The sequence below is a fragment of the Bos indicus x Bos taurus genome, chromosome 14 (genome assembly GCF_003369695.1).
Source record: "Bos indicus x Bos taurus breed Angus x Brahman F1 hybrid chromosome 14, Bos_hybrid_MaternalHap_v2.0, whole genome shotgun sequence".
Taxonomy (NCBI): domain Eukaryota; kingdom Metazoa; phylum Chordata; class Mammalia; order Artiodactyla; family Bovidae; genus Bos; species Bos indicus x Bos taurus.
The window spans coordinates 28,028,179-28,054,749 of NC_040089.1; the positions used below are offsets into that span (position 1 = coordinate 28,028,179).

General features: G+C 38.6%; 1 protein-coding gene across 2 annotated transcripts in view; it reads left to right on the forward strand.

Moving 5' to 3' along the window:
• NKAIN3 (sodium/potassium transporting ATPase interacting 3) overlaps positions 1-26,571 on the forward strand; it is a 535,514-nt gene that overhangs the window by 268,824 nt on the left and 240,119 nt on the right. For both annotated transcript variants that reach the window (XM_027561061.1, XM_027561060.1), the window contains exons 2-3: positions 5,460-5,597; positions 12,865-12,945. In XM_027561061.1, coding sequence (XP_027416862.1) covers positions 5,460-5,597; positions 12,865-12,945 — 219 coding nt within the window. The remainder of the gene's footprint in view (positions 1-5,459; positions 5,598-12,864; positions 12,946-26,571) is intronic.

A 26,571-nucleotide genomic window follows, 5' to 3' on the forward strand; every position in this document is an offset into this window, starting at 1 on the left:
TGCATTCTCCCTTTTTATGAAAGATGAACTTCCTGAATTCCTAGAGGTTATATAAAAGAGAGTATCAATCATACAAAAAGCTTTAATTTTGGTGTTTTAGGAAACCATCCTTTGATCAAATACCTTCCTATAATGCAACTAACATGAGGAACACTGGTTTGATCTATTTTATTGTGTTTGACTCTATTGATCAGGGAAAAGTCCAAGAGAAATGGAAGTTAAAGGGAGCTCACCTTTCTCACTGTGAAGTTCAGCCTCCAAGGATATTCACTTCTTAAGAACGAGCATTCCTACCTAGGTTTTGTTTAGATAGAAGCATATTATGTAGATCCAACTAGGAAATGCCTAGGAAAATATCTGGTCACCTGGAGTTTTTATAGCTCTTTAATTAAGTATAAATACTTTCCACAATTTATAATAATTATGAGCTATTAAGCAAAACACTGTGTTAAACATAATATGTGGATAAGAAAGTTACTGTATTTTAGAGTGAACTAAGTCAGACAGAAAAAAGCAAGTATCATATATTAACACATGTACATGGAATCTAGAAAAACAGTGTAGATGATCATATTTGTAAACCAGAAATAGAGACACAGAGGTAGAGAACAAATGTATGAATACCAAGAGTGGGGGGCAGGGTGCTGTGGGAGAAATTGGGAGACTGGGATTGACATATATACACTATTGATACTATGTAGAAAATAGATAACTAATGGGAACCTACTGTGCAGCCCAGGGAACTCTACTCAATGCTCTGCTGCTGCTGCTGCTGCTGGTAAGTCGCTTTAGTTGTGTCCGACTCTGTGCGACCCCAGAGACGGCAGCCCACCAGGCTCCGCCATCCCTGGGATTCTCCAGGCAAGAACACTGGAGTGGGTTGCCATTTCCTTCTCCAGTGCATGAAAGTGAAAAGTGAAAGTGAAGTCGCTCAGTCATGTCCGACTCTTAGCGACCCCACGGACTGCAGCCTACCAGGCTCCTCTGTCCATGGGATTTTCCAGGCAAGAGTACTGGAGTGGGGTGCCATTGCCTTCTGGGGTGACCTAAATGGGAAAGAAATCCAAAAAAGAGGGGGTATATGTATATGTAAGGCTGATTCATTTTGCTGTACAGCAGAAACTGACACAGCAGTGTAAAGGAACTATACTCAAAAAAAAAGAAAGAAAGAAAAATTGCTGTATTTTACATGTGCCCCTGTTTGTTTCTATCTACATTGTCTGGGCATAATAAGGAAATAGGGACCTTTATTGTGCTATTGGGAGTATTGGTGGTTAATTTGAAGTGCAGTTAATGATTCATATGTTTACAGGAAACATTTTTACCTTGGAGCCTGACAGAAGGAAATTCCTGACCTGCAGGAAGAATTTTAAAACATACCCCTTCCCCTTGCCATATACACAGCGTTTACATAGAATATTCAGCCCCTTCTCAGTTCTGTTATACTTTATAGGGTCAAATTACACTTATATTTTCATAATCATAATGAAGACTTCCAAGCTTTCTACAATTGGATTCTGAAAGTTACAAGCCAAGTTACATTTTTATTATAATGAGTATGAGATAATTCCCACACCATCCCAAGTATGACATAGGGTTACATTTCTCTCCTTATAGTTCCGGTGTTGCCATCCAAGGAGAATGTTTCTATGATTTCTTCATCTCTACATTCAAAACCATGCCCAGTTTTAATTTTCTTGGTACTTTTGAACCATACTTCCTTTGCATCACTTATTTGGTCTCCTTGCATTCCTTCCTTCCTTCCATCTTATTCAGATTCTGTCTGCCTTTATTTTTAACTGGTTAGGAATAGATCCATATTTTCTTCCATCACGTTCTTAGAACTTCCAGAGTCTTACCTACTTGACCTGTCCCCTAGAAAAGCTCTTTACGCCACTGCTTCCTGTTCTGTTTTTAAACTGGGGACCAGATAGTTTTGCTTTCCTCTGGATTGTTTGTTCCCTTTCTAGTTTCTTGAATTCTCTATCTTGGTTTAAAACTCAGGTTCTTCCAGGGTTTCATTCATTCTCTTCTTTGCTATGGCGTCTCTACAGAGCTGTCCATCCTCTGCTGTCATATGGGCCAGATGCTTCCTCTTGATGCTGCATCACACATTTGATGACTTCCTTCTGCTGTTCTCCTGAGTCAGAACCACTGTTTTCTAAGTGCCATGTTCAGTGGTGCAGAGGTAACTATTTAACCATAGGCTCTCGTTACAAATAAACAAGACCTTGATTTCTTAATGCTTCCTGATGTCCATGTTGTGGGTAGCCTGTCCTTCTCCAGCAGATCTTCCTGACCCAGGAATCGAACCCAGGGTCTCCTGCATTGCAGGTGGATTCTTTACTAACTGAGCTGTCAGGGAAGTCCGTGTAGCAAATATACTGGGCAAAGTCAGGTTCCCAAAGCAACATCATTGATAGAGGAGTTGGGAAGAGATGTACCTGATCTACCCTCCCCAGCCTGCACCAGCAGCTTCAGCACACTATTGATGAGACCATTTTGACAGACATGTTTCTAAAATATATACGTTTTGGAGTTAACAAAGCAACCATGATATCATTTAGTTTTATTCTGTGGCTCTCAGTCATCATTATTAATACCAAGCTCTAAGGCAAAAAGTGCTGTCTCTAAAGACGATGACAGTAAGAGAACATGTGAAAGTCTCAGTTGTGTCTGACTCTGCGACCCCATGGACTGTAGCCTGCCAGGCTCTTCTGTCCCTGGAATTCTCAAGGCAAGAACAGTGAAGTGTGTAGCTGTTTTCCCTTTTCCAGTGTATCTTCCCAAGCCAGGGATCGAACCTGAGGTCTCCTGCATTGCAGGTGGATTCTTTACCATCTGAGCTGCCAGGGAAGCCCAAAGAGAATATATTTGCCTCTAAACTAAATGGCTTAATAGCCGAACATGGAAATTAGATAAAATAACTAATACAGAATGCAATGGTATTTTGTTTACCTTTAGAGGACTTTTTGTCTTTGTTAGTTGACTTTTTTAAACACAATACTCAAATCTAATTTTCATGATTTGTATAGTTGTTTTAGCTGTCTCTCGCCTGGTTCTTGATATGACCTCCTTATTTGTTTGTTGTTTGTTTATGACCTTTTATTTGTGCTTTGATTTCAAATCACTGTAAATCCATTTTATGTTATCAGAGAATAAGTATTAATAAGTAGAGAAACAGGGTGTCTTCATAAAGAGTGCAGATTTTCTAATGACTGGTGTTAATTTGGCTTCCCTTTCACTGTGTATTTTCTTTAATATCATAAAAGAGAATGCTATTCGTGTGTCTTCTGACAGAAAAGAAAATGGGTTTTTCTGTTTGAAAAGTTCACTTTAAAGGTATTTGTGATGCACGATGGCTTTAAAATCGGGTTGCTTTTCACAATAAATTGCCTGCAGTTGCTCTTCAGGATTTTTTTTTTTTTTTCTGAGCACATCCATCCTGTTTGGATACAAAACCCCACATATTTACATCACTGATGGGCCAATAAGTAGAATGCTGCATTTTTAGGGGAAGGTTCTTGGAAACTATTTACAGTCAGGAGCAGAAAAGAAGAGGGTTAAATACTCGGTGCTGCTTCTTACCTTGCTCTGATTATTTTGAATTTTAGCCATTCCTGTACATCCTCCCGTTTGCGAGTGCAAGGGTTGGTGACAAATCACTGATGATCAGGAAATACCCATGAAATGAATGTGGTTCTGGTGTGGTTGTCTTGAGGTATTTGCTCGTTTCTCTTTCTCCTCCACATCTTATTGAAGGTGAATCTAAACCAAGGTAAATTCAGCTTCCTGGATAGAGGACATTTCTTTATGTCCAAGGAAATTAAAGTTATTCAGGCATACACCAGCCACATAACTAAAAAAAAAAAATACCTAGGGTACCATTTTCTTTTCAAACCTGTAGTTTCTAGTGCCGGCAGGATGGTTGATCAATGGGTTGTTTTCTCAGAATTACTATTTTATCAAAGTTAATGTAGAAGAATGCTTCAGATGTATTAAGATCCATGTCCAAACACAGCAGGTGGGATTATAAAATTTCTAGATATAAAGCATAATAAATATTATTTGTACATGATAATGACATTGTTGACATTCACTGGACTATGTGAAATTCATCTGTTTCATCATAAAGAGTATAAGTGTATACTTTAGTATATTTTAGAATTGCTTAAAAATGTAATTGTATCTAATGAAAATATAATAAACTGTGACATGTCTAAAATTGTCATTACCCTATAATTTTTATCTGGGTATTTAGAAAAGATTAACCTAATTGAATAGTACTTCCCTGTAGCTCAAATGGAGAAGGAAATGGCAACCCACTCCAGTATTCTTGCCTAGAGAATCCCATGGACAGAGGAGCCTGATGAGCTGCCGTCCGTAGTGTCACAGAGAGTCAGACACGACTGAAGCGCCTTAGCATGCGTGCATGCATTGAAGAAGGAAATGGCAACCCACTCCAGTATTCTTGCCTGGAGAATCCCAGGGACAGAGGAGCCTGGTGGGCTGCCATCTATGGGATCTCAGAGTCGGACACGACTGAAGCGACTTAGCAGCAGCAGCAGCAGTAGCACAAACGGTAAAGAATCTGCCTGCAATGCAGGAGACCAGAGTTCGATCCCTGGATTGGGAAGTTCCTCTGGAGAAGGGAATGGCAATCCACTCCAGTATTCTTGCCTGGAGAATTCTATGGACAGAGAAACCTGCTGGGCTACAGTTCATGGGGTCGCAAAGAGTTAGACACGACTGAGCAATGAACACACACACACACCCATACCTAATTGAACATGAATGTTCATGTAAATATATTATCTCAATAAAACATCATTCAAAGGAACTATGACACTCCAGTGTTAGATTGGGAACTAAAGTAGATAAATAAGTAAGCTCATTTTGAAAAAGTAGTTATCATCATGAATATAAATAAGTCAAAAGTAAATAAATAAGCTTCATTTTGAAAAAGTGACTAGTCATTATAATCAATGACAATCTAAAGAAAGAAAAAAAAAGATTTGATAATTGAAATGGGGGTAGTTTTTCTTATTTTTATTTGTTTGTTTTCCCAAATATTAATAGCACTGGCATTGAAGCCTAGAGTTACTGTTCTAAGTATGTTATAACTAAGCCAGTCATTTTTAGGTTAATATTAGAAAATACGATATCATAAAAGATTTACTACTATAGCAAAGGATTTCAGGAATATATCTCTAGCGCTCCAGAAAGGCTTAAAATCTATTTATAATTGAAGTCCTGATATTCAAAGTAATTTTAGTGTATTTTCTGAGAGACATTGAATAAAGCGGTACATGAAATGGGTGTCACAATCTTAGTGATAACAGTGTCCATAAGTGCAATTGAAATTGACTTTGCTGCCTTCTCCAACCATGAAGCCAACATTAATGTGGTCTGATGGTGCACAGGTTATATACTCATGGACTCTCTTTGCTTTGTTGCAGCTCTCAGCATTAGAGAGGCAGATCTTTGACTTCCTTGGCTTCCAGTGGGCGCCCATTCTTGGCAATTTTCTACATATAATTGTCGTCATATTGGGTTTGTTTGGAACCATTCAGTACAGACCTCGATATATTGTGGTGGTAAGTCTTATTTTTAACTTGTGTTTTCATATAAACACTGTAAAACTGTTAGGAGAAGAAAAAATTATTTCAGTTGTTCTTTCTGATATAATATGGCTTGGCTGTACTGGCCTTCATTACTGAATTCTGTGGAGAGATGATTATCTGTGGGGAAGAAGGCTCAGTGAATGTTTACAACGAAAGCAAACAACGTGACTGTGAGTGTGAGATGCATAGTGTAACTGAAATCAAGATTCACAAGGAAATTTAAGATGAGTTTCAGTAGAGGATGACCTGTGGTCTTGATGTTAGATGATCTGTAAATGTGCATTAACTATCATTTCAATCATGTGTGTCACTAACACTAAAAAACAAACTTGCCTAGCCATAACTATTTACTAACTGAGAAAAAGCAGCTTAGCTTTAACTCGTGTAATAAATGCATGTGCATTTAGTTCATGAAGTGAAGTGAAAGTCGTTCAGTCATGTCTGACTCTTTGCAACCCCATGGACTCACGGAATTCTCCAGGCCAGAATACTGGAGTGGTAGCCATTCCTGTTTCCAGGGGATCTTCCCAACCCAAGGATAGAACCCAGGTTTCCTGCATTGCAGGCAGATTCTTTACCATCTGAGCCACCTTTATTTCATCAGATCAGATCAGATCAGTCGCTAGTCGTGTCTGACTCTTTGTGACCCCATGAATCGCAGCACGCCAGGCCTCCCTGTCCATCACCAACTCCCGGAGTTCACTGAGACTCACGTCCATCGAGTCAGTGATGCCATCCAGCCATCTCATCCTCTGTCGTCCCCTTCTCCTCCTGCCCCCAATCCCTCCCAGCATCAGAGTCTTTTCCAATGAGTCAACTCTTCGCATGAGGTGGCCAAACTACTGGAGTTTCAGCTTTAGCATCATTCCTTCCAAAGAAATCCCAGGACTGATCTCCTTTATTTCATACTTATCCCCTAATTTACAGCATACTATATATTGCTAAACATTTCTCAACTTTGTGAAGATAAATTTGAAACAAACCCATGCTCCAAACTATCACATTACATTGTCAGCACACCCTCCATTGTAGGAAAATTTAATAAGGAATATTCTGTGCTCCACATTTGACTGGAAGTGATTTTCAGTAATTAGTTCTCTTTTCTAGAAGGGAATATTTTAGGCTACATATATGTATAAGTAGGTTATGAGAAATACCAAGCAAATGTAAGGAATTGTAATGAGGAGTAACACACTCTAAAATGCTCACTGAACCTGAATAAATATACAGTGTTCAGTAGAATTAGTGAATATTTTCTTGTGATGTGAGTGATTGTGTCACTAGAAGAAAACCAAAAGACTTAGCAGCATGCCATCTTCCTGTTTTGGTTTAATTCAATCACTCCTATCAAAAATAAGAAAGTTATAATTTTTTCTATAAATGCATCAACTCTCTGAGTCTCAAAACTCACTTTGGGAGTATCTTTCATCGCATCACACAGAGGTGAAGGTAGCCAGCTCACAGCAGACTCTGTGCTCGAACTTGCTACCCCGGGTACAGGAGAGCATTTCTGTCCCTCGGCTGACTGCAAGGGCTAAACAGTTCCTGCTTTATTCTACTTCCCTGAAAGAGAACCTCTGCAAAGCCACCATATGATCTACTAGAAAGATGTTTCACAGAGTTGGACTTGCAGCATGAAAGACTTTAGTATGCATAATATTAAACTCTTATTGGAGTCTGTGTGTGCTCAGTCGCTCAATTGTGTTTGACTCTTCGTGACCCCAGGGACTGTAGCCCACCAGGCTTCTCTGTCCATGGAATTCTCCAGGCAAGAATACTGGAGTGGGTTGCCATTTCCTCCTCCAGGGGATCTTCTTGACCCAGGGATCAAACACGCGTCTCTTGCATCTCCTGCCTTGGCAAGTGTGTTCTTTTGCACTAGCGCCACCCGGGAAGCCCCGAGATTCTGCCCTAGAATTATTTAAATCTTTATTATTTCATGGGTAATAACAATCAAGAAGTTTTACATTACTTTAAAGGCAGAAATGTTAGCTAACTTGATAGTTTTTGAATACAGATTAACACTGGAATTAACTGTTAAGCTACTGCTACTGCGAAGTCGCTTCAGTCCTTTCCGACTCTGTGCGACCCCAGAGATGGCAGCCCACCAGGCTCCCCCGTCCCTGGGATTCTCCAGGCAAGAACACTGGAGTGGGTTGCCATTTCCTTCTCCAATGCATGAAAGTGAAAAGTGAAAGGGAAGTTGCTCAGTCATGTCCAACTCTTAGCGACCCCATGGACTGCAGCCTACCAGGCTCCTCTGTCCATGGGATTTTCCAGGCAAGAGTACTGGAGTGGGGTGCCATTGCCTTCTCTGAACACTGGAATTAAAAGTAACCCCAAACTTCCTCTAAAAATTAAAAAACAAAAAGGAAAGAAAAGAAAGCCAAGTAAGTATGCTACATCCATAAGTTAGTTCTTTGGGCTTTTATACAAAAGTCCACATCCAAAGAACTGCAACTTGCTTTCATTTGAATAATTATACAGCGAAATATGGGGCTTCCCAGATGACTCAGTGGGTAAAGAATCTGCCTTCCAATGCAGGGGACACAGGAGACATGGGTTCGATCCCTGGGTCAGAAAAATACCCAGGAGGAAGAAATGGCAATCCACTCCAGTATTCTTGCCTAGGAGATCCCATGGACAGAGGTGCCTGGCAGGCTATAGTCCAAAGGGTCACAAAGAGTCAGACATGACTGAACACACATGCACTCTGTACATAGGGAAATATCCCTACTATGTCATCATAAATCTTCCACCAGAGTTACTGTTTAGAATGGCAATTAAGAGTATTAGGTTCATATTCAAGGGTCTCAGATTTAAATCCCCCTGGACATGTATACTAAACTCCAAAAACTGTTAGAACAATGAGTGAGCAAGAAACAGATCCTTTTTAAAAAATAAGCATAACATATTGTGTATACTACTATATCTAATTGATACACATGTGAATGAATTAATGAATGGTCTTCTTGGTAATTGAAAAACAAGCTAAGGAAGTAAAAAATAATTTATGTTATAGACTAATTGCTCAATGAGAAAAAAATATATACTGGGAGACTTCTAAAGTTCATTTCAATTAAAAAATGCTGAAATATCCTCATAAAACTATGCAATATCCTGGAAGCCACATAGAACAACATAAATGGGTTTTCATCTTTATAGGCACTGTCTAATTAAATTAGGATTTAAAGTATGTGTACTGAACATAAGCAAAGTAGGATAGATAAATAGTTGATAGATTATATGGAGATGATGGGTAAATAGATGGGTAAATAATTATGCAGAGTGAATTTTTCTTTACTTTGAGAAGTTATGTCTTCTATACTGCAGGTATATCTATGTGACTGTCTGAGTTTGTAGGCATACTCCATGATGACCAAAAGATATTTGTTAAAAATGGAATGTATCTCTTTTTTTTTAAATTCTAGTTTCAGTTGCATAAATAAGTTTGTTGTTGTTCAGTCACTAAATTGTGACCTACTCTTTGCAACCCCATGAACTCTAGCCCACCAGGCTCCTCTGTCCATGAGATTTCCAGGCAAGAATACTGGAGTGGGTTGCAATTTCTTTCTCCAGGGGATCTTCTGGGACCAGGGATCAAACCTGTGTCTCCATTAGCAGGCAGATTCTTTACCACGGAGCCACCAGGGAAGTCCTAAAAAGAAATTAATCCTCGTCAAAAAGATGACAAGGAGGATAGCCAGTATCTTATACCATATATTGTCCTGATACTTTCTACCTCAGCAAAATTCCTTTGGATGTGTTATTAGTGCCGCTAGAAATCCTTCCTTTTTTCTCTATGTACAGATTTGGGTCTCAGGTGCACACTGAGGTATGAAGTTTCCATCTCAAAGCAATCCAAAATTCAACCATACTGATATTTTTTGTTCTCAACAGGCCAATGTATTAGAATAAAGAAACTTACAATATTACTTTTAAAAATCCCGATGTCTATATAATGCATGACACATTAATAGCAAAATAAGAAATCATTTCAAAAATATAACTGGTTATTAAATATGTATGAATGAAGTAAATTTTTGATAAATTGGTGAATTGATCATTTTATAAAATGGAAAATTTGGGAAAGTGTTAACTTGCAAATTAACCTGTAGTCCTTTTCCTAAAATTTTTTCAAATGAAGCTTATCATTTGATGCCTAAGCACTCCAGCTCTTGCCAGAGTGCTGTCCCAAGTCTCACACTAACTACGTGATCAAATGATTACCTCTCTACCTTGGTAAGTGTGATGACTGAATGACTTAATCTATGTAAAGTGCTGAGAAAGGAACCATCGAAAGCCGCTCAGTAATAACTGTTGTTATTGTTAGGAATTTCAGAGCTGACAGTTGGAATCTATAGTACTCAGCCTGATCAATTTATCTTTGAATGTTCAGAAGTGACATCAAGAGTACAACTTGTGATGTATCAGAATACACTTCCATCATGAAGTTTGTGCCTTGACTTTAAATAGATTTGCCTCAATATTCATTTTCTGTAACTCTGAGTTGATTTACTTTTCTAAAAGAATACTTGGGGTATAGGTTTGCAGTCCTAATAATTAAGAACTATGTGGTTTTGCAGTTAATTTGGTTCATTTTCTTACTTTAGTCCTGCTTTATTTTATGTCCACCCCTTAACCTTTATCACTAGATTTTTCCTCATGACTTAGTGGTCTGCACTGCTCTTTTACTCAATTATCTCCATAATTAGACTTATGTAGAATGAAAAATGTCCAATACCAGATGCCATCTTATTAGTAACATCTTTAAAAATTTGTTGTGGTTTTATGACTTTATCAGTTTGCAAAAAGCATACATTGAGGATGTAGGTTAGCTATTTTAAGTTTTCACAAGAATAATTTGTGGGTCAGAAAAGTGCATTTCAATGTATTTGGTGCATTTTTAAGAAAACATGTATGACCCACTCACACTGGAAGACTCCTTAACAGAAAATATCAGCAGATCAACAGTATCTGCAAATGCCAAAAGCCTCAATGTATATTTTAACTGATGTTAACTTTTTGGCATATTTTCCAACTCCTCTATAGTTCTAGTGACTTTGGAGCCTTAACTCATTATTATAAATGTATTACTCTTTAAAAATCATAAATGATAAAGATAAAAAATGTAAATTGAATTTTAGAAAAAATTTAAAAGCTTCTGATAAGGCTTCTAGTAAGGATATGGCTGTTTTATAGTGTTTAAAATTCATGAGCCTATTATTTGGCAGAGCATAGAAGAAACTAATATTAATAAATTATTTTAATACTTAGTTTAATATTAACAATAAGTTATTTCACCATTTATCATGATTTAACAGTAGAAAGCAATAACTGAATTAGTATGTCTATTTAAGAATTCATAGATTTTTGTAAAATCTATGTAAAATAAAATAAGCAACCCATTGTATTTGGTGTATTCATTTTGCTGCTGTGGCAAATTCCTTCCTCATTCAAGCTGTCCTATATGTCAGTTTTCCAGACCTTAGTGTCTTTGTCTGCTTGAGAAAATGACTGGATGCAGAAAGAGAAAAACAAATATCATATATCAATGCAGGTATATGAAATCTAGAAGAATGGTACTGCTGCTGCTGCTAAGTCGCTTCAGTCGTGTCCGACTCTGTGCGACCCCATAGATGGCAGCCCACCAGGCTCCCCCATTCCTGGGATTCTCCAGGCAAGAACACTGGAGTGGGTTGCTATTGCCTTCTCCAGTGAATGAAAGTGAAAAGTGAAAGTGAAGTCGCTCAGTCGTATCCGACTCTTAGCACGCCATGGACTGCAGCCTACCAGGCTCCTCCGTCCATGGGATTTTCCAGGCGAGAGTACTGGAGTGGGGTGCCATTGCCTTCTCAGAGAAGAATGGTACAGATGGACCTATATACAGGGCAGGAATAAAGATGCAGATGAAGAGCACAGACTTGTGAACACAGCGGGGAAGAAGAGGGTGGGACGAATTGAGAGAGGAGCGTTGACATGTCTGCACTACCATGTGTAAACAGCTAAGGTGAAGCTGATGTATGACGCAGGGAGCTCAGCTCAGTGCTCTGTGATGACCTAGAAGGGGAGGATGGGTGGCTAGTGGAGGGAGGCTAGGGAGGGAGGGGATATATGTATACTTACAGCTGATTCATGTTGTTGTACAGCAGAAACCAACACAACATTGTAAAGCAATCATCCTCCAATTAAAAATTAAAAATTAAAAAAAGAAAAAGAAAGTGACTGGATGAATTGAACCCTAAGACCATCTTCTTTGATGACTCTTGATCTGAGGTTACCTTAATTCAGTCTGACTAATACTCTTGAGAAAGGCATTTCCTAATACACAATGCATTCATAAAACCAATTAATCAGTAAGGCTGGCATGTTTCGAGAGTTTGGGGATGTAATTGGAAGCTATTTTCCCATTAAGGAAATATGTTGCTTATTTGCTCACCCTTAATCCTAGCTATTAATTTCTATGCTTTTAAAAAATATTTTACATGCTCATGTTATAGCCTATCATTATATTAGGGGCATACATTCCATTCAATAAAATAGTCCAACCGTTGAAAGCTGGTTAATTTTACTCCACATATCCATTTTTCCACATGATTCTAATTCAGTGATATGGAAGTGAAGGGTTTTGACTAATATTCCTAAAACCGTGATGATTTAATATTGTAACTAAAAGCTAGCTAGCTGATTAGATGGGCTTCCTTGGTCGCTGAGGTGGTAAAGAATCTGCCTGCAATGAGGGAGACCCAGGTTTGATCCCTGGTTTGGGAAGATCCCCTGGAGGAAGGAACGGCAACCCACTCTAGTATTCTTGCCTGGAGAATCCCATGAACAGATCCTGGTGGGCTACAGTCCATGGGGTCACAAAAAGTTGAACACTACTGACTAGCTGACTAGATAGCCCACAGAAAATTTGCATAATTGTAACCCTTGGAAAAGTTAGTTCTCAGAAAACAGAAATCGAACCAGCACTTGGATTTCACTTGCATCTGCAAGCCAGCAAAGCACTTTCAAAATAAATCTAGTTTTATTGACATCTACTGAAAGCAGTAGAAACTATTGGATTTTTAATTTCTAGAAATCTTAGGGGACCCCATAAGGAGCACTCTTCTGAGCATGCCCTGTTTCATCCCAGAAGACAGATTTATTGACATTTTTATTATCGACTTATTGAGTATACATTCCTTTCATCTCCACATTTTTCTTCTTTTTCTCTCCCCTCCCCACCCTTTCTTTCCAGTATACAGTATGGACTGCCCTGTGGGTCACCTGGAATGTGTTTATTATCTGCTTCTATTTGGAAGTAGGTGGGCTCTCTAAGGTAAGTTCATGGTGGTTTTAAAGTACACTTTTAAAAAGAGTACACTAATAAATAACCTAAGTAACATTACAAATGGAATACTAATATATATACATCTTTACAGTGTACATATATTACAAATGAAATACTAAGTATATATAACAATCTAAATAACATTAAAAATGGAATACTAATATATATGCACATATACAGTAACTTAAGCAGCATTACAAATGGAATACTAAGTATATATAGTAATCAGAGCAACATTACAAATGGCGTACTAAGAAATATGCATATATAGAGTAACCTAAGCAGCATTACAAATGGAATACTAAGTATATATAGTAATCAAAACAATGTTACAAATGGAATACTATTCAAAAAAGAGTTTGGATATCATTTAGAAAAGAATGACCTTGGGAGCATGTTAATAACAATGAAACTCCAAAACAGTAGCCTTATAATTTATTTTGCTAAGGTGCAGTGGGACTCAGCTTCCAGTATATACTCATGTCCAGTTTTAAAAAGCCTCTCATCCCAGTGACCACAAGCCCCAAATGTTAAGTGAAAAAATGGCTTTAAACATTTCTTGTGTTTAAAGTGGGGAAAGGCATTGACCAAAATGTAACAGATATGAATAGCAAGTTGCCATCTTTGCTTGAATATCAATTCTGAGAAAAAAGTTTGACAGAGAAGGAAATACTCATTATATTTAAAGGGAGCATATGTTTACTAACAACTATGTACATCAGTGTGTTGACTCCTCTGTGAATCCTGATCAGAGTTGTCTTTATGCATCATGATACAAATGTTATTTCTGTCTGTCTAGAACTCATGTCAGCAAAACACACAATTTTCATTATGACTCTTGCAGAACTATCTTTTGATTACCACCCAAATGGAATAGCACCTTAGGTTAAATTTCTCATTATGTTTCTTAAGTATTTTTCTCATTGCAGTTGTCATTTGAAATCGTAGAGAAGAAACTTAACAGTATAATTACAAAAAGAATAAGAAAGTTTTAACCTATTTTTCTAGGTTTCTTGTCTCCAACTATCTTTGTGCCAACTTATTCTATTGTTGCATAATAATGTCAGATTTTCTTTAAGTAGCATTTGTGGTTTAGATCTTAGAAACATTTGCCTTGACCAGCACAGAGACTTTTAGAATCGTTAGGCTCCATTGAAGTCCATAGGGTAATAAAGAATTTTTGATGTAGCTAAGAGCAAAGATCCCTGAAGGGTTTTCTCTAGAACCTTCAGAGTTGATTGTTCCACACTATAATAATTTTATAATTAGAACTTGTCATCATTTTCTTACATTGGCAAATGTATTCAGGAACCAAAAATGACATTCCTAAAACTGAATTACATAGAAATGCACCAACATCTACCTTTAGTATTTGTGCTATTAATTGCATTTCACCACTAATTTCTAAGGCAGAAAAAAGGACTTAAATCAGTGCTCAGTTATCATCTGTAACATGCAGATTATAAAGTAATTTAAAAATGCAAATATTGTGAATAAAATAATTGTGAATAATAAGTTAAGCATAGCATTTTTCAACCCATAACATTTTCTGTTTCTTGATTTGAATGGTCAGTTTAAATCATGTTTTTATTTCACTGGATGGAAATCATCTTTTATTTTCTTCTCTGTCAACTGGTTTGGAATAAATTAGACCAGAGGAAATTTGTTCTATGGATTTGGCATCATAGTGTGTTGAAAAAGACTAAATTTCAAATCATAAGCCTTTCATTCAAATCTTGTCTGTAGCACTTATAAACCGTGGGCCCTTAGGCAAATCACTGAATCCCGAAAGTCTCTGTGAAATATAAAAACAGGACCAGCATCACCAATAATGATAGTAATCAGTGTTTGTTTGGTGTTTAGCATTGTTACCAAGTAGAAACTCAGGTAAGCTTCAAATGTGATGTGATTTTTAAAAAAAAATTTTTAATTAAAATAATAGTATCAGTGATTTGTCCCACAAAAGTTGATTTTGCTCTACTGCCCAAGATGACCTTTGTGAACTGCTTCTTGTAACTGGCTTTCTAACATTGATGTGAATGATGTGAATGTGAATTTCACATGAATTTCAATGTGAATCCTTGAAAAACATCAAGGATTTTTTGCCCCTCATTTCTTTGGGTTCAGAGTTTAAAATGTGGGTATAAGGTCCCAGTTACTCATTTTGTGACCCATGCAAATGCCATTAAGCAGGCCACCAAGTATTCTAGATCATTAAAAAGACGGACGATTCCAAAAGGCCTAAAGGTTTTCTGTTGATCTCTTTCTGTTTCCTGTTTCCAAGCCTGGTAATTGCTCCCTGGCTAGCCACAGGTGAATCTCAATTCCAGTCTGTCGGGAATCTATTCTGAAAACTAGAGCAGCATTAAGGACCCTTGATAAACCCAGGCACCTCTGCCATTTTCCCAGGTGGTACCCTATTTCATAAAATAATCCTTGTTCACATGTGCATCTTTATATACTTTATATACTCTCCAGAGTCCTCCCTCTCCTTCTAGTTCATGAAGTCATTTCTTGGAATTATATACTTGGATAGATTAATAAAAGCCTCACTCTACGTTGATTTTTGCCCAGAATGTCCATTGTAAAATGGTGAATCTTTCTCCAAACACCAGATTCAGCTTAATTTCTACAACATCTTTATGGATTTGGGTGTTATTCCAATGACAGGCACTACTGAACCATTCTTGTAAACTAATAATGTACTCGCTGACCATGAGTGATCATACCTCTGGCCTCTTATGGAGACTCTTGATCACAACCTTCAGATTTTCCTTTTGCTTGGCATCATGCTTTTGTCCCTGTGTCCTGAGGATCTCCCTGGACATTCTCCCTGGATTCTAGAACTTGAAGGAAATGGATGTGCTGTTTTAGGAAATGTGTGCCTATATGGTGAGATTGGGGATGACTATGGGTAGGTGACCAAAAGGGCCTGTACTTTCATAATCTACTGGAATCTCAGTTTCCTTTTCTGCAAAATGAGGAAAAACCACAGCATTAATTTTACTGTTGTTGTTTAGTCGCTAGGTCGTGTCTGACTCTTTGCGACCCCATGGGCTACAGCATGCCAGGTTGTTGAAATTGTTTGTAATTCATACAAAGAACTTAGAATGGATCTTGGAATATTGTGAGGTTTCAGTAAAAAGTGGTTCTTATAAGTGCCATCAGCATCATTGTCTTTCTTATTAGTGAGAAATTAACAGACATCTCGATCCTCATTCTGCAAACCTGTGGGACATGTATTTATTACTATGCAAGAGCTGTAAAAGAGGAATATGTAGGATTGAGTGACTTGCTTAAAAAGTATGTAACAGTCCCTTGTGCTAGGACCCCAGATCTGCATATTAACTTCGCAGCTGTAATACGATTAATTAAACCCTTTCCTTCAACATGTAAATAGCATTTTTGAAATACTTCTGTAGCTAGATTCTGCTGCTGTCTCTCCTGCTCCCCCTGGGAGGAACTTTATGCGTCTTTGGAGTCTCCAAGGCAGTTTTTCATGCTGTACTTTAAGATCACCAAGGGTACAATTAATAAGTTATTGCTGCTTCTTTGGAAGCAGACTTGAAATCATTTTTTTCTTCCTAGGCATCCATTCAGAATGCAAATATGAAAACCCAACTCATTTGTTACATTTAAAGATACTGAAAGATAAGTTATATTTGTTGTATTTGTTTTTAATCCCTCCAAAATTAAACTGATGCCTTAAGGCATCTTTTTGATTACTCCAAATTATAGAAACTTTAGGTTAGTATTTCTTCTAACTGTCATTTCCTGAAAAATGTATGTAATTTACTCATTACTGATCCTAGAGAATTTTCAGTGTGTTACATTTTCCTAGAATTCTGACTGTGTGCTACGGTGCATGAGCATAATCTAGATGTAAAAAATGAATGTGAATGGAGGAGGAGCTAAGATGGCAGAGGAATAGGACGGGGAGAACACTTTCGCCCCCACAAATTCATCAAAAGACCATTTAAACGCCAAGTAAATTCCACAAAACAACTTCTGAATGCTGGCAGAGGACATCAGGCACCCAGAAAAGCAATCCATTGTCTTCGAAAGGAGGTAGGAAAAAATATAAAAGACAAAAAAGAGACAAAAGAGGGAGGGACGGAGCTCCGTTCCGGGAAGGGAGCCTTAAAAAAATGAATACGAAGAAATTCTCTGAAGACTTTTATTAACTATGAGCTTTGACCAAGAGTCTCCTAAAACTTAGGAAGAAGCCTGAAAGGGAAACAGGTGAACCCTCCCTGATACCTCCTCTGTGCCTGTGTTCACGTTGCCTTCGCATAAAAGGAAAACTACCTACATTTGTTTCTCTGTATCCTGTCTATCCTGTCTTAATGGCTGCTTGTTTTCCATAGTACCTGATTTGTGGATATTTTGATTCTTAAAGAAATTTAAGCCATTTCTCCAAATGGCAATAATAGCACTTTCTTGTCCTCTTTTGACTTAAATCGTCACCATTCACTCACAAGGGTTCTCTTCTCTCATGAGATTCTTCAGTCGAGTATTTCACCGGAGCAGTCTGGCAGGGTCAATGACATCATCCTTCTTTTTCAAGGTTCATTCTTATTACCCAGCCTGAATTGTTCCTCTATACTTACTGAGAAAAATCTCTCTCTTCATCAAGATTCCCTTTCCTTCAAGGATGAATTCTTCCACTAACTTTGGTCAGGCACATTCAAGTAGGAAACTTTTAGACAATTCAGAGTTCCATGTACCAGTTATTGCATAGGAAACAAAACTGTCTCTCCCCTTCAGCTGCATACAGCCCCTCCATTATTTTTAATAAGCATTCTAAATATTTTATGTCTCTAAAGAATTCTTTTTCTGTGGGCAGTTTCAAACAAAATCAGTAATACGTAGAATATGTGCGTGCATGCTCAGTCACTCAGTCATGTCTGACTCTTTGCCACCCCACGGACTGTATCCTGATGGAATCCTCTGTCCATAGAATTTCCCAGGCAAGAATACTGGAATGGGTTGCCATGTCCTCCTCCAGGGGATCTTCCCAACCCAGGGATCAAACTTGCATCTCCTGCATTGGCAGATAGATTCTTTACCACTGAGACAGCTGGGAAGCCCCTAAAGACGTAGTATATATCTTTCTTTAAATAAATACAACTTATTGAATCTAGTAATGAGTATTAAACTTGCATTTATCCTTTCCTTTGAATTTCTTCCTCCTTGAACATTTTTCAAAAAGAATCTTGAAATGTGATGTTTATGGAGGACTGAAGCTAGGATACAAAGTATCTTTATTTGAGAATAATATTATATCAGCAAATGATATAGGAATAGCATCCAAGAACCATGGCAAATGTATACCTACATTTGAAACTATAAGAATGATATTTTACTGTTTCATGAGATGAATAGCATATCTATACCAATAAGAATCTTTGAAAAATGCATAAACTTTCAGTTTACTAGAATAACAAACTATTTCAGGTCTGAACTAATATATTGGTATATACTTATCATGATGTCCTGAAAGAATATTTTTATAATATTGATGCAGAAAGGGACAACTGAGGTGGCGGTGAACATCTATCCAGTTATTAAAAATGTATAAAAGAAGAACCATCACAATCTGATTCTGGGCATTAAATCAAAATGAAGCCCCAAAACTTGCAAATGTTTGTTTTTGTTTCCTATACAGTCCTTTCCCTAAGTGATGCAATTATTTTATATTTTTTAAAAAAGTAGCAAGGCGGTGTAAATATAGTTATGCATTTCGTATTCCAACGGACTTAAACTATACTTTTTCCCTTGGTCTGGGTCTAAATAAACATAACCTCTGAAAATAACATCTTTGGTATTCTTTGCATGGTAAGATAATTGTTTCCCCCATAGCTTCTTTTCCACTGTAAAGAAAATTATAAGCACGTCTAAACTCAGTATTATATTTTCATAGATTTCATCAAATACAAACATTTTGAAACCCTTTGCTCAAAAAATCCAATTTGCTGCTATGTTATAGTCCAATGATGTATAGAAACCGCAATAACTAAGTAATTGCTGCAGCCTGGGCGGTGTTTGGAGTTTGTAATCACAAGTTTGTGTGATAACCTTGTACCCTTCTGTAGAAGTTCAAATATTTTTGTCAAAAGAACAGATGGATATATTATTTGATCAAGAGCGGCTCTGTTTATTGCTGCAGAGTAAGAGTTACTGAACAAAGCCTGTGCAAATATAATTGAATAACTGGGCTATTATCTCAGCTCAGTGGATTATAGTCATGAAATGGCTGTGCTTCTTTGAATAAACCATCTCCCAACTGTTCTGTCTCTTACCCTATTCCCATTGCTTATTACGTTGGGTAACAGATTCTGTGTACAAGAATGGTCATGGAAAATTAGTCTCCTGTCTGGGTCAAACCTGTTCTCCACTCAGTAAAGCTGACATGCCTAAGGCCTTGGTCACCTCTCTCTCTTCCCTTCCCTTGACTCCACTCCTCAGGGAGAAAAGAGAGGACGTAGTCAGCTTCTATAGCCAACCCTGAGCTGATGGTGAAGTTTGCAGAGATCCTGACCTCATGCCCGGCTTAATCTATTCCAGTCACTGGTAATGGCCACTGCTGATGTCACGGTCTCCACACTGGCTAATTCTTCCCTGCATACATGCTAAGTCGCTTCAGTTGCGTCCGACTCTATGCGATCCTTTGGACTGTAGTCCACAAGGTTCCTCTGTCCATGGGATTCTCCAGGCAAGAATACTGGAGTGGGTTGCCATTTCCTCCTCCAGAGGATCTTCCCAACCCAGAGATCAAACTCGGGTCTCCTGCATTGCAAGCAGATTCTTTACTGTCTGAGTCACCAGGGAAGCCCCACGTCAATTATATCAGGTACGATACTCACAGGCTCTGAGAATTAGGACATAAACTTCTTTGAGGCCCATATGCTGCTACCAGAGAGGTGCCAGCCATCTTAGATCATGAGGTAACCTTAGGGATATCAGCCATGCATGAGAATAATTGAGTACAAAGAAAAAAGGAGCCTGGGACACTAACTCCATGGAGATTTTATGTTAGCCCTGAATTTCCCACACAGACTTCTTTCAGATTAGAAAATGTGTTTAAGCCACTTTTTACTAAGCAAGCATTTACTTGGTCCAAAGCACTGTGCCAGGCACTAGGGCTCCATCCTATTTCTGCCTCATAAAATGTTCTTACCAGAGGAAAGACAGACATTAAATGAGTAATAGCAAAAGAATGTAACCAGTATTAGGATAATGAATTGAAAAGGACTCTTATACCATAGAACAAGCAACACAGTATCACCAGGATCAGGTAAGGTTTCCTAAGGAAGATGGGATGAGGATTGTACACCCTCAGGAAAGAACAAATACCATGCTGACCTTCATAGACACAAATGCTGTTACTGATTTACCATTGGAGAGAAAAGTGCTTTGAGCTGCTATTTGTTTTCAACTTCCTATAATGAATTTTGTCAGTCCACCCACCTCCATCCTGTACTCTTTTCCCAGACTCTCCTCTGGCCAGCATATATTGGAGAGAGAACTCCATAGGGTTACATGAATCAGAGCCAAGGTCACTACCCTTAGAAGGTGGTCATGTAAGGACCACAAGGGAGCTTTAGGGTTATACTTGCTTACCAGTGGCCTGAAAATGATCTGTTTAGGCACAGCTGGGAGAAAATACCAGAATGCTAGATATCCTTTTGAGATGGTCTGGAGTTAATTTTCCTGAACATCAACAGACAAAATGAATGAATGATTCACAGACTGTAGCATACGTACTGCGTGTTTAGCTTCTTAGTTGTACTGGGTTCTTTTTGGCCCTTTAGACTGTAGCCCACCAGGCTCCTCAATCCATGGGATTCTCCAGACAAGAATACTGGAGTGGGTTGCCATTTCCTACTCGAGGGGATCTTCCTGACCCAGGGATCAAACAACAGTCTCCTGTGTCTCCTGCATTGCTGGTAGATTCTTTGCCCGCTGAGCCATCAGGGAAGCCCTAAATAGACGAATATGATCCTCAAATATGAGGCTATTTCCTTGCACAACTGCACTGTTTAACTTAGAGCCAGTCAGTGATTCAAAAAGTATTTCAAAGAAGGACAAACATGCTTCCAGCAAAATCCTCTGTGTGCTGCCAAAAAAAAAAAAAAAAATGGCACTGAGTTAAAGAACAAGCACTCTATCCCCACACTCATTTTAGCAACCAAAATTCAATTTGTCAAGATGTCTGGAGAGTTGATTTGACCCTTTTTCTAGAACAAAAATGCAATGGTTTGATGGCATCCTTTCTGCATGGACCATCTGTATTTTAGCTTGTACATATAGTTCGTCACTTTGCATTTGTCCTTAATTGTAGAATTAATAGAGAAAACACTTCCTCCATGTATTTGAATTATCAGGGTCATTAAGGCTATTTTAAGTATTAGTGTACGACAAGGCTCTGTCCTGCTTCGAGGCAGCAGAGAACAGCAGCAGCACTGATTGTGTAGTCAGCTGCCCTCACCCTTAAGTGAGATCCTGAGACAGAGGATAGTTGTTATTTCCTACATGCAATTAATTTTATATGCCCAGAACATTGTGTGCATTTCACTTTAGTATAAAAGGCATGCAGGCTACTGGTCCCTGAAATCAATGGCAGTCAGAAGAGCCTAGACGTTGGGTGATCTGATGAATAATTTAAGACTGATTTGTTAACTGTGCAGAAGTGAAGTTAGCCATGCAGGGAGACACATTGTCAATTGCCAGCAATTTACTATGTTTTTGAAAACCACAGGCAGCAATTTACAGAAAAGATTAGGCCAGTTACTGTACATGTGTGACATTTTCTTGATTTAAGATGTCAATCTGGAAAGCTGTTCACTGACAACTGGAGTTTTGGAATGAGCTTATAAAGTTTATGAAGAACTGATTTTACCTGAGAGTGTCTGTATTTCTGCCCTGAGGGACCCCTGAATGCACACCTCCTGCTGGGATTAAATGTGCATATGCAAATGAGCACTGTCAGAAAGGGCGATGCACCTGCCCTGGGACCATTAAGCATCTTTGCATCACTCGGTGCTCTAATGCACTTGTCCCTGAGAGAGCATGGTGATGGTCTTTGTTTCTCATAGGAGGAAGTCATTGGCCATATATTTCTTTAGTCATGTGCCATCTCGGGGGTGTGATCACTTTCATCCTGCATTGGAAGTTTACTTTGCTCTTCTTCATAAGAAGGTGATTAAAGGGAAATCCCATTTTTATTAGTGTAATTTCTTTCCACTTCTATTCCCTTTTGGGATTGACTCAGTAATGATTTCTTCATATTTGAATTTGTAAAAAAGTAAAATGAAGGAAGCCTTAGCACTTGGTGGAATTTGATACCATAAAGTATCCTGGGGGTGACTTCTATAGGAAGAATATGCATCAAGTATGGCATCTCATAATTGAAATATGACAAAGTATAGCCTAGGATTGATCATTTTTGGAACTCTACCCCAAAAAATGGACTTTTGTTATACTTTTAAATTTATTCCCAGTGTTTATGTTATCAACTTCTCCAAGAATTCCTAGCAGGCTTAAATGTTGCAAATCAGGGCTGTAATCATAATTCTTCTTTTGAAATTGTAGATGCCAATAGTAACTATATATTTTAAATGGGTTTAGTTTACCAGACAAGAGACAAGTTGAGTCTTTATGTGTGTCATTGTTAGTAATGAAATCAATCTGAAAACTAAGACAAATACCTTCTTTCCTCTGCCTTAAACTTTTTCTCTATTTGCCCCTCTGATGAGATTTATAAACTTCTTTACAAATTAATGGAAGCCTTTGTGTTTTCTTTAATCATTTCCCCCGTGTTTTCCCCAAGAGGAGAAAACAAGATGACCTTTTGATAAACTAATTTTTATCTCCCATATCAGATATTAAAAGCAAAATATAGAATTCTAGAAATTTATCATTTCAACTCATTGGAAAGACCCTGATGCTGGCAAAGATTGAGGGCAGGAGGAGAAGGGGGCAACAGAGGATGAGATGGTTGGATGATATCATCCACTCAATAGACATGAGTTTGAGCAAATTCTGGGAGGTGATAAAGGACAGGGAAGCCTGGTATGCTGTAGTCTATGGGGTTGCAGTGAGTTGGACACAACTGAGCGACTGAACAACAACGAATATTAATATTAAGCCACAACTCTGTCTTTACCCAGAGAGCTTTTTTCTTAATTTAAAAAAATCAATAAGATTAAAGTTCACATGAATGGGCAACTTCTTAAAATATTACATTAAAGACCAACACAGCTCTTCCTTGGCTCGGCAGACCAACTGTCTTGACACATAAGGCAATAGAAAAACACTCCTGGCAAACACATGTAAGCTTTTAATTACACTGTCTTGGCTTTGGGTGACTATTTAAATCACACGGTTTCCTTGTTCATTCTTTGTCTATAGTATTTTAGTGTGATGTGTGTGTGTGTGGGGGGGTGTGTGTGTGTGCTGCAGTCGTGTCCAACTCTTTGCAACCCATGGTTTGCAGTCTTCATAGCCTGCTAGACTCCTCTGTCCATATATATATATACTTTCAGAAGGGGGAAAATATTGGCTTATTAAGAGATAGCTGTGTTGTAGACAATAAAATCAAGGTTTTATCTGTTTGACTAAAGATTAGATTGGAGTATAATAATGGTAGCAGCTAACAGAATGCCTTGAATCTAGAAGGCTATCACTGTTGTTGAAAGACATCATCAGGACATGAATTTCCAAGGTTTCAATCAAGATGGGTTTACTCACTAAGGCCCCTTGCCACCTGGATCAGACTGTAATGATTTGGACTTGATCTATCCCTTTACCTTTAGAAACCCCCTACTTTATTTTTCACTAAATCATCAAAAGTCTCATGTACATTATTATGAATACCAAACAGAGAGGTGATTTATTATTACTTTGCATTTATTTTGTATTTTCCTTCAAGTACCTAAAGGGGTTTTACAAAACATGACAGCAGTCATCAAAACACTTTGTCAGTCATGTAAGGCAGGAAATAATGCTGGTGTAAATGTGCCAGAGACATAATGCTTACTGAAAAATGTTCATTTTCTACATGTTTTTCAAGAGATAATCTTTTTAAGGAATCTTATTTAAAAGAAGTTCCAATTGTATTAAGTATTTTCTTTTCTCAGCATTGGAGTCAGACATTTTAATGCAACAAATTCATTGAGCATCTTCTCTGTGCCAGGTTTTATTGTAGGTGCTGAGAATACAACTGGGAGATGAAAAGGACCTGCTCTCATGGAGCTTTTATTGTAGTGAAAGAGACGTAATATATAACCAAATAAATTCATGATGTGATATCCTGTGTTAAGTGCTATCAAGAGAAAAAAAAAGGCAGAATAAGGGAATAGAGGGTGACTTCATGGGAAGATGGAGTTTAGAGGCCCAAGTGGCAGACAGGAGCAAGCCATGCCAAGATACAGGAAAATGCCAGATCCCCGAGATAGAACGATGCTCAGTGTGTACCGGAAACAGCAGGGATGCTGTGCTATGTCCCCAACATGCTGTGAGTGTGGAGAGCTAAGTAGGGGTGAGATCCTGTAGGAACTTCATGGGCCATGGTAAGGATCTGGGTCTATCCTCAATGTAATGGGAGCCCAATAGAAGTTGGAGCGAAGGAGAATGACAGGATCAACCTTGGTGTGGCTGTCATGTAGGAAACAAGAATAGAAGCAAGAGGACCCATAGACAGACGATTCTGGTGATCTAGGGAAGAAATAAGGGTGGCTTGGATTAGGGTCGTGGCAGTGGCAGAGGAGACAGTACAGTATGTCCCCTGCATACAAAGGAGTTCTGCTCCCAGAGCATGCTTTTAAGTCCAATTTAGATGGGGAAAAAATGGAAACCATGACAGACTTTATTTTCTTTGGCTCCAGAATCACTGTGGACGGTGACTGCAGCCATGAAATTAAAGATGCTTGCTTCTTGGAAGAAAAGCTATGACAAATCAAGACACCATATTAAACAGCAGAGACATCACTTTGCCGACAAAGGTCCATCTTGTTAAAGCTATGTTTTTCCAGTAGTCATGTATAGAGGTGAGAGTTGGGCCATAATGAAAGCTTAGTGCCGAAATATTGGTGCTTTTGAACTGTGGTGTTGGAGAAGACTCTTGAGAGTCCCTTAGACAGCAAGGAGATCATACCAGTCAGTCCTAAAGAAAACCAGCTCTGAATATTCTTTGGGAGAAGTGATGCTGAAGCTGAAGCTCCAATACTTGGGCCACATGATTCAAAGAGTCAACTCATTGAAAAGACCCTGATGCTGAGAAAGATGGAGGGTAGGAGGAGAAGGTGGCGACAGAGGATGAGATGGTTGGATGGCATCACTGGCTCAATGGATGTGAGTTTGAGCAAACTCCAGGAGATGGTGAAGGATAGGGAAGCCTGGCGTGCTGCAGTCCACGGGGTCTCAAAGAGTTATACACAACTGAAGTGATTTAGCATGCACACAGAGAGAGTGGGATTGAAAGTTCCAACCTTCTAATTGTGTGGTTGCTTCCTTCAGCAACCAGCTCTCTCCCCGAAGCTATCTAGGACTTTTGTCTCCTAAGAGTCACCTCTTTAACATAAACTCGGGTAAGATGGAAAGGGGCTCCTTGTGAACAACAAAAGACACTCTTATCTCAGGAAATTCCAAAGGTTTTAGAATCTCTGTTCCAGGAACTGACAAATACCAAGTATATATTTTTTATTATATATCACACTTTTTAATTACTATCCCACTGAGAAAAGAACTTTCGAAGGACCCTGACACTAGGTGCTAGGGTTCATCCAGAATGAGAAAGACAGTACAGAGGGCAGAAACCAGGGGAAAGAAACAAAGGAAGCAAGGATTTGAGGGTTTTCTGTGTTACCAGGCAAGTTCCCAGAGGGTGCTCATTTCACCCTGCCATCAGTCTTCCAAAGGAAGTGGTCTTTCCCCTTAATTGATAAGAAAATGCAAGGTTTAGAGAAGATAAATAATTTATTCCTGGTCAGACAACTGATGTCTGGCAAATATAGTTTTTAATCCCAGGCTGCCATCTCCAAGACTAAGATCACATCCATTGTTCACAGCTTCTTCTGGTGTATAAAAGAATCACAAAATGGAAGAAAACAAAGAAAAACTGGGCCAAACATGTTACTGTATTCACACCTTCCTTCTCCACCACTGAGGAGTGTTCCTATTGCAGCAGCCTGAAAGCCTGAGACATGGGAGATTTATGAAGAAACAAAACTCTGTCCAAAGAGCTGACACCAGACTGTGTGTGTTAAGTAGCTTCAGTTGTGTCTGACTCTTTGCGACCCCATGGACTGTAGCCCACCCCCTTGGACTCCTCTGTCCATGGGATTCTCCAGGCAAGAATACTGGAATGGGTTGCCTTTCCCTTCTCCAGAGGATCTTCCCAATGCACGGGTCGAACCTGGGTCTCCTGCGTTGCAGGCAGATTCTTTTCCTTCTGAGTCACCAGGGAAGCCCATAACTCATTGATTAGCCTCATCCTCATGCCTGCCAAGGAACCTTTGCAATAGACAACAGCTCCAGCCATGTCACCAAGTTTAGTCCTGCCTGGTGTCCCCTTCATCCCATTCTGAAGACCAGGGTAAAACGTCTCTGAGA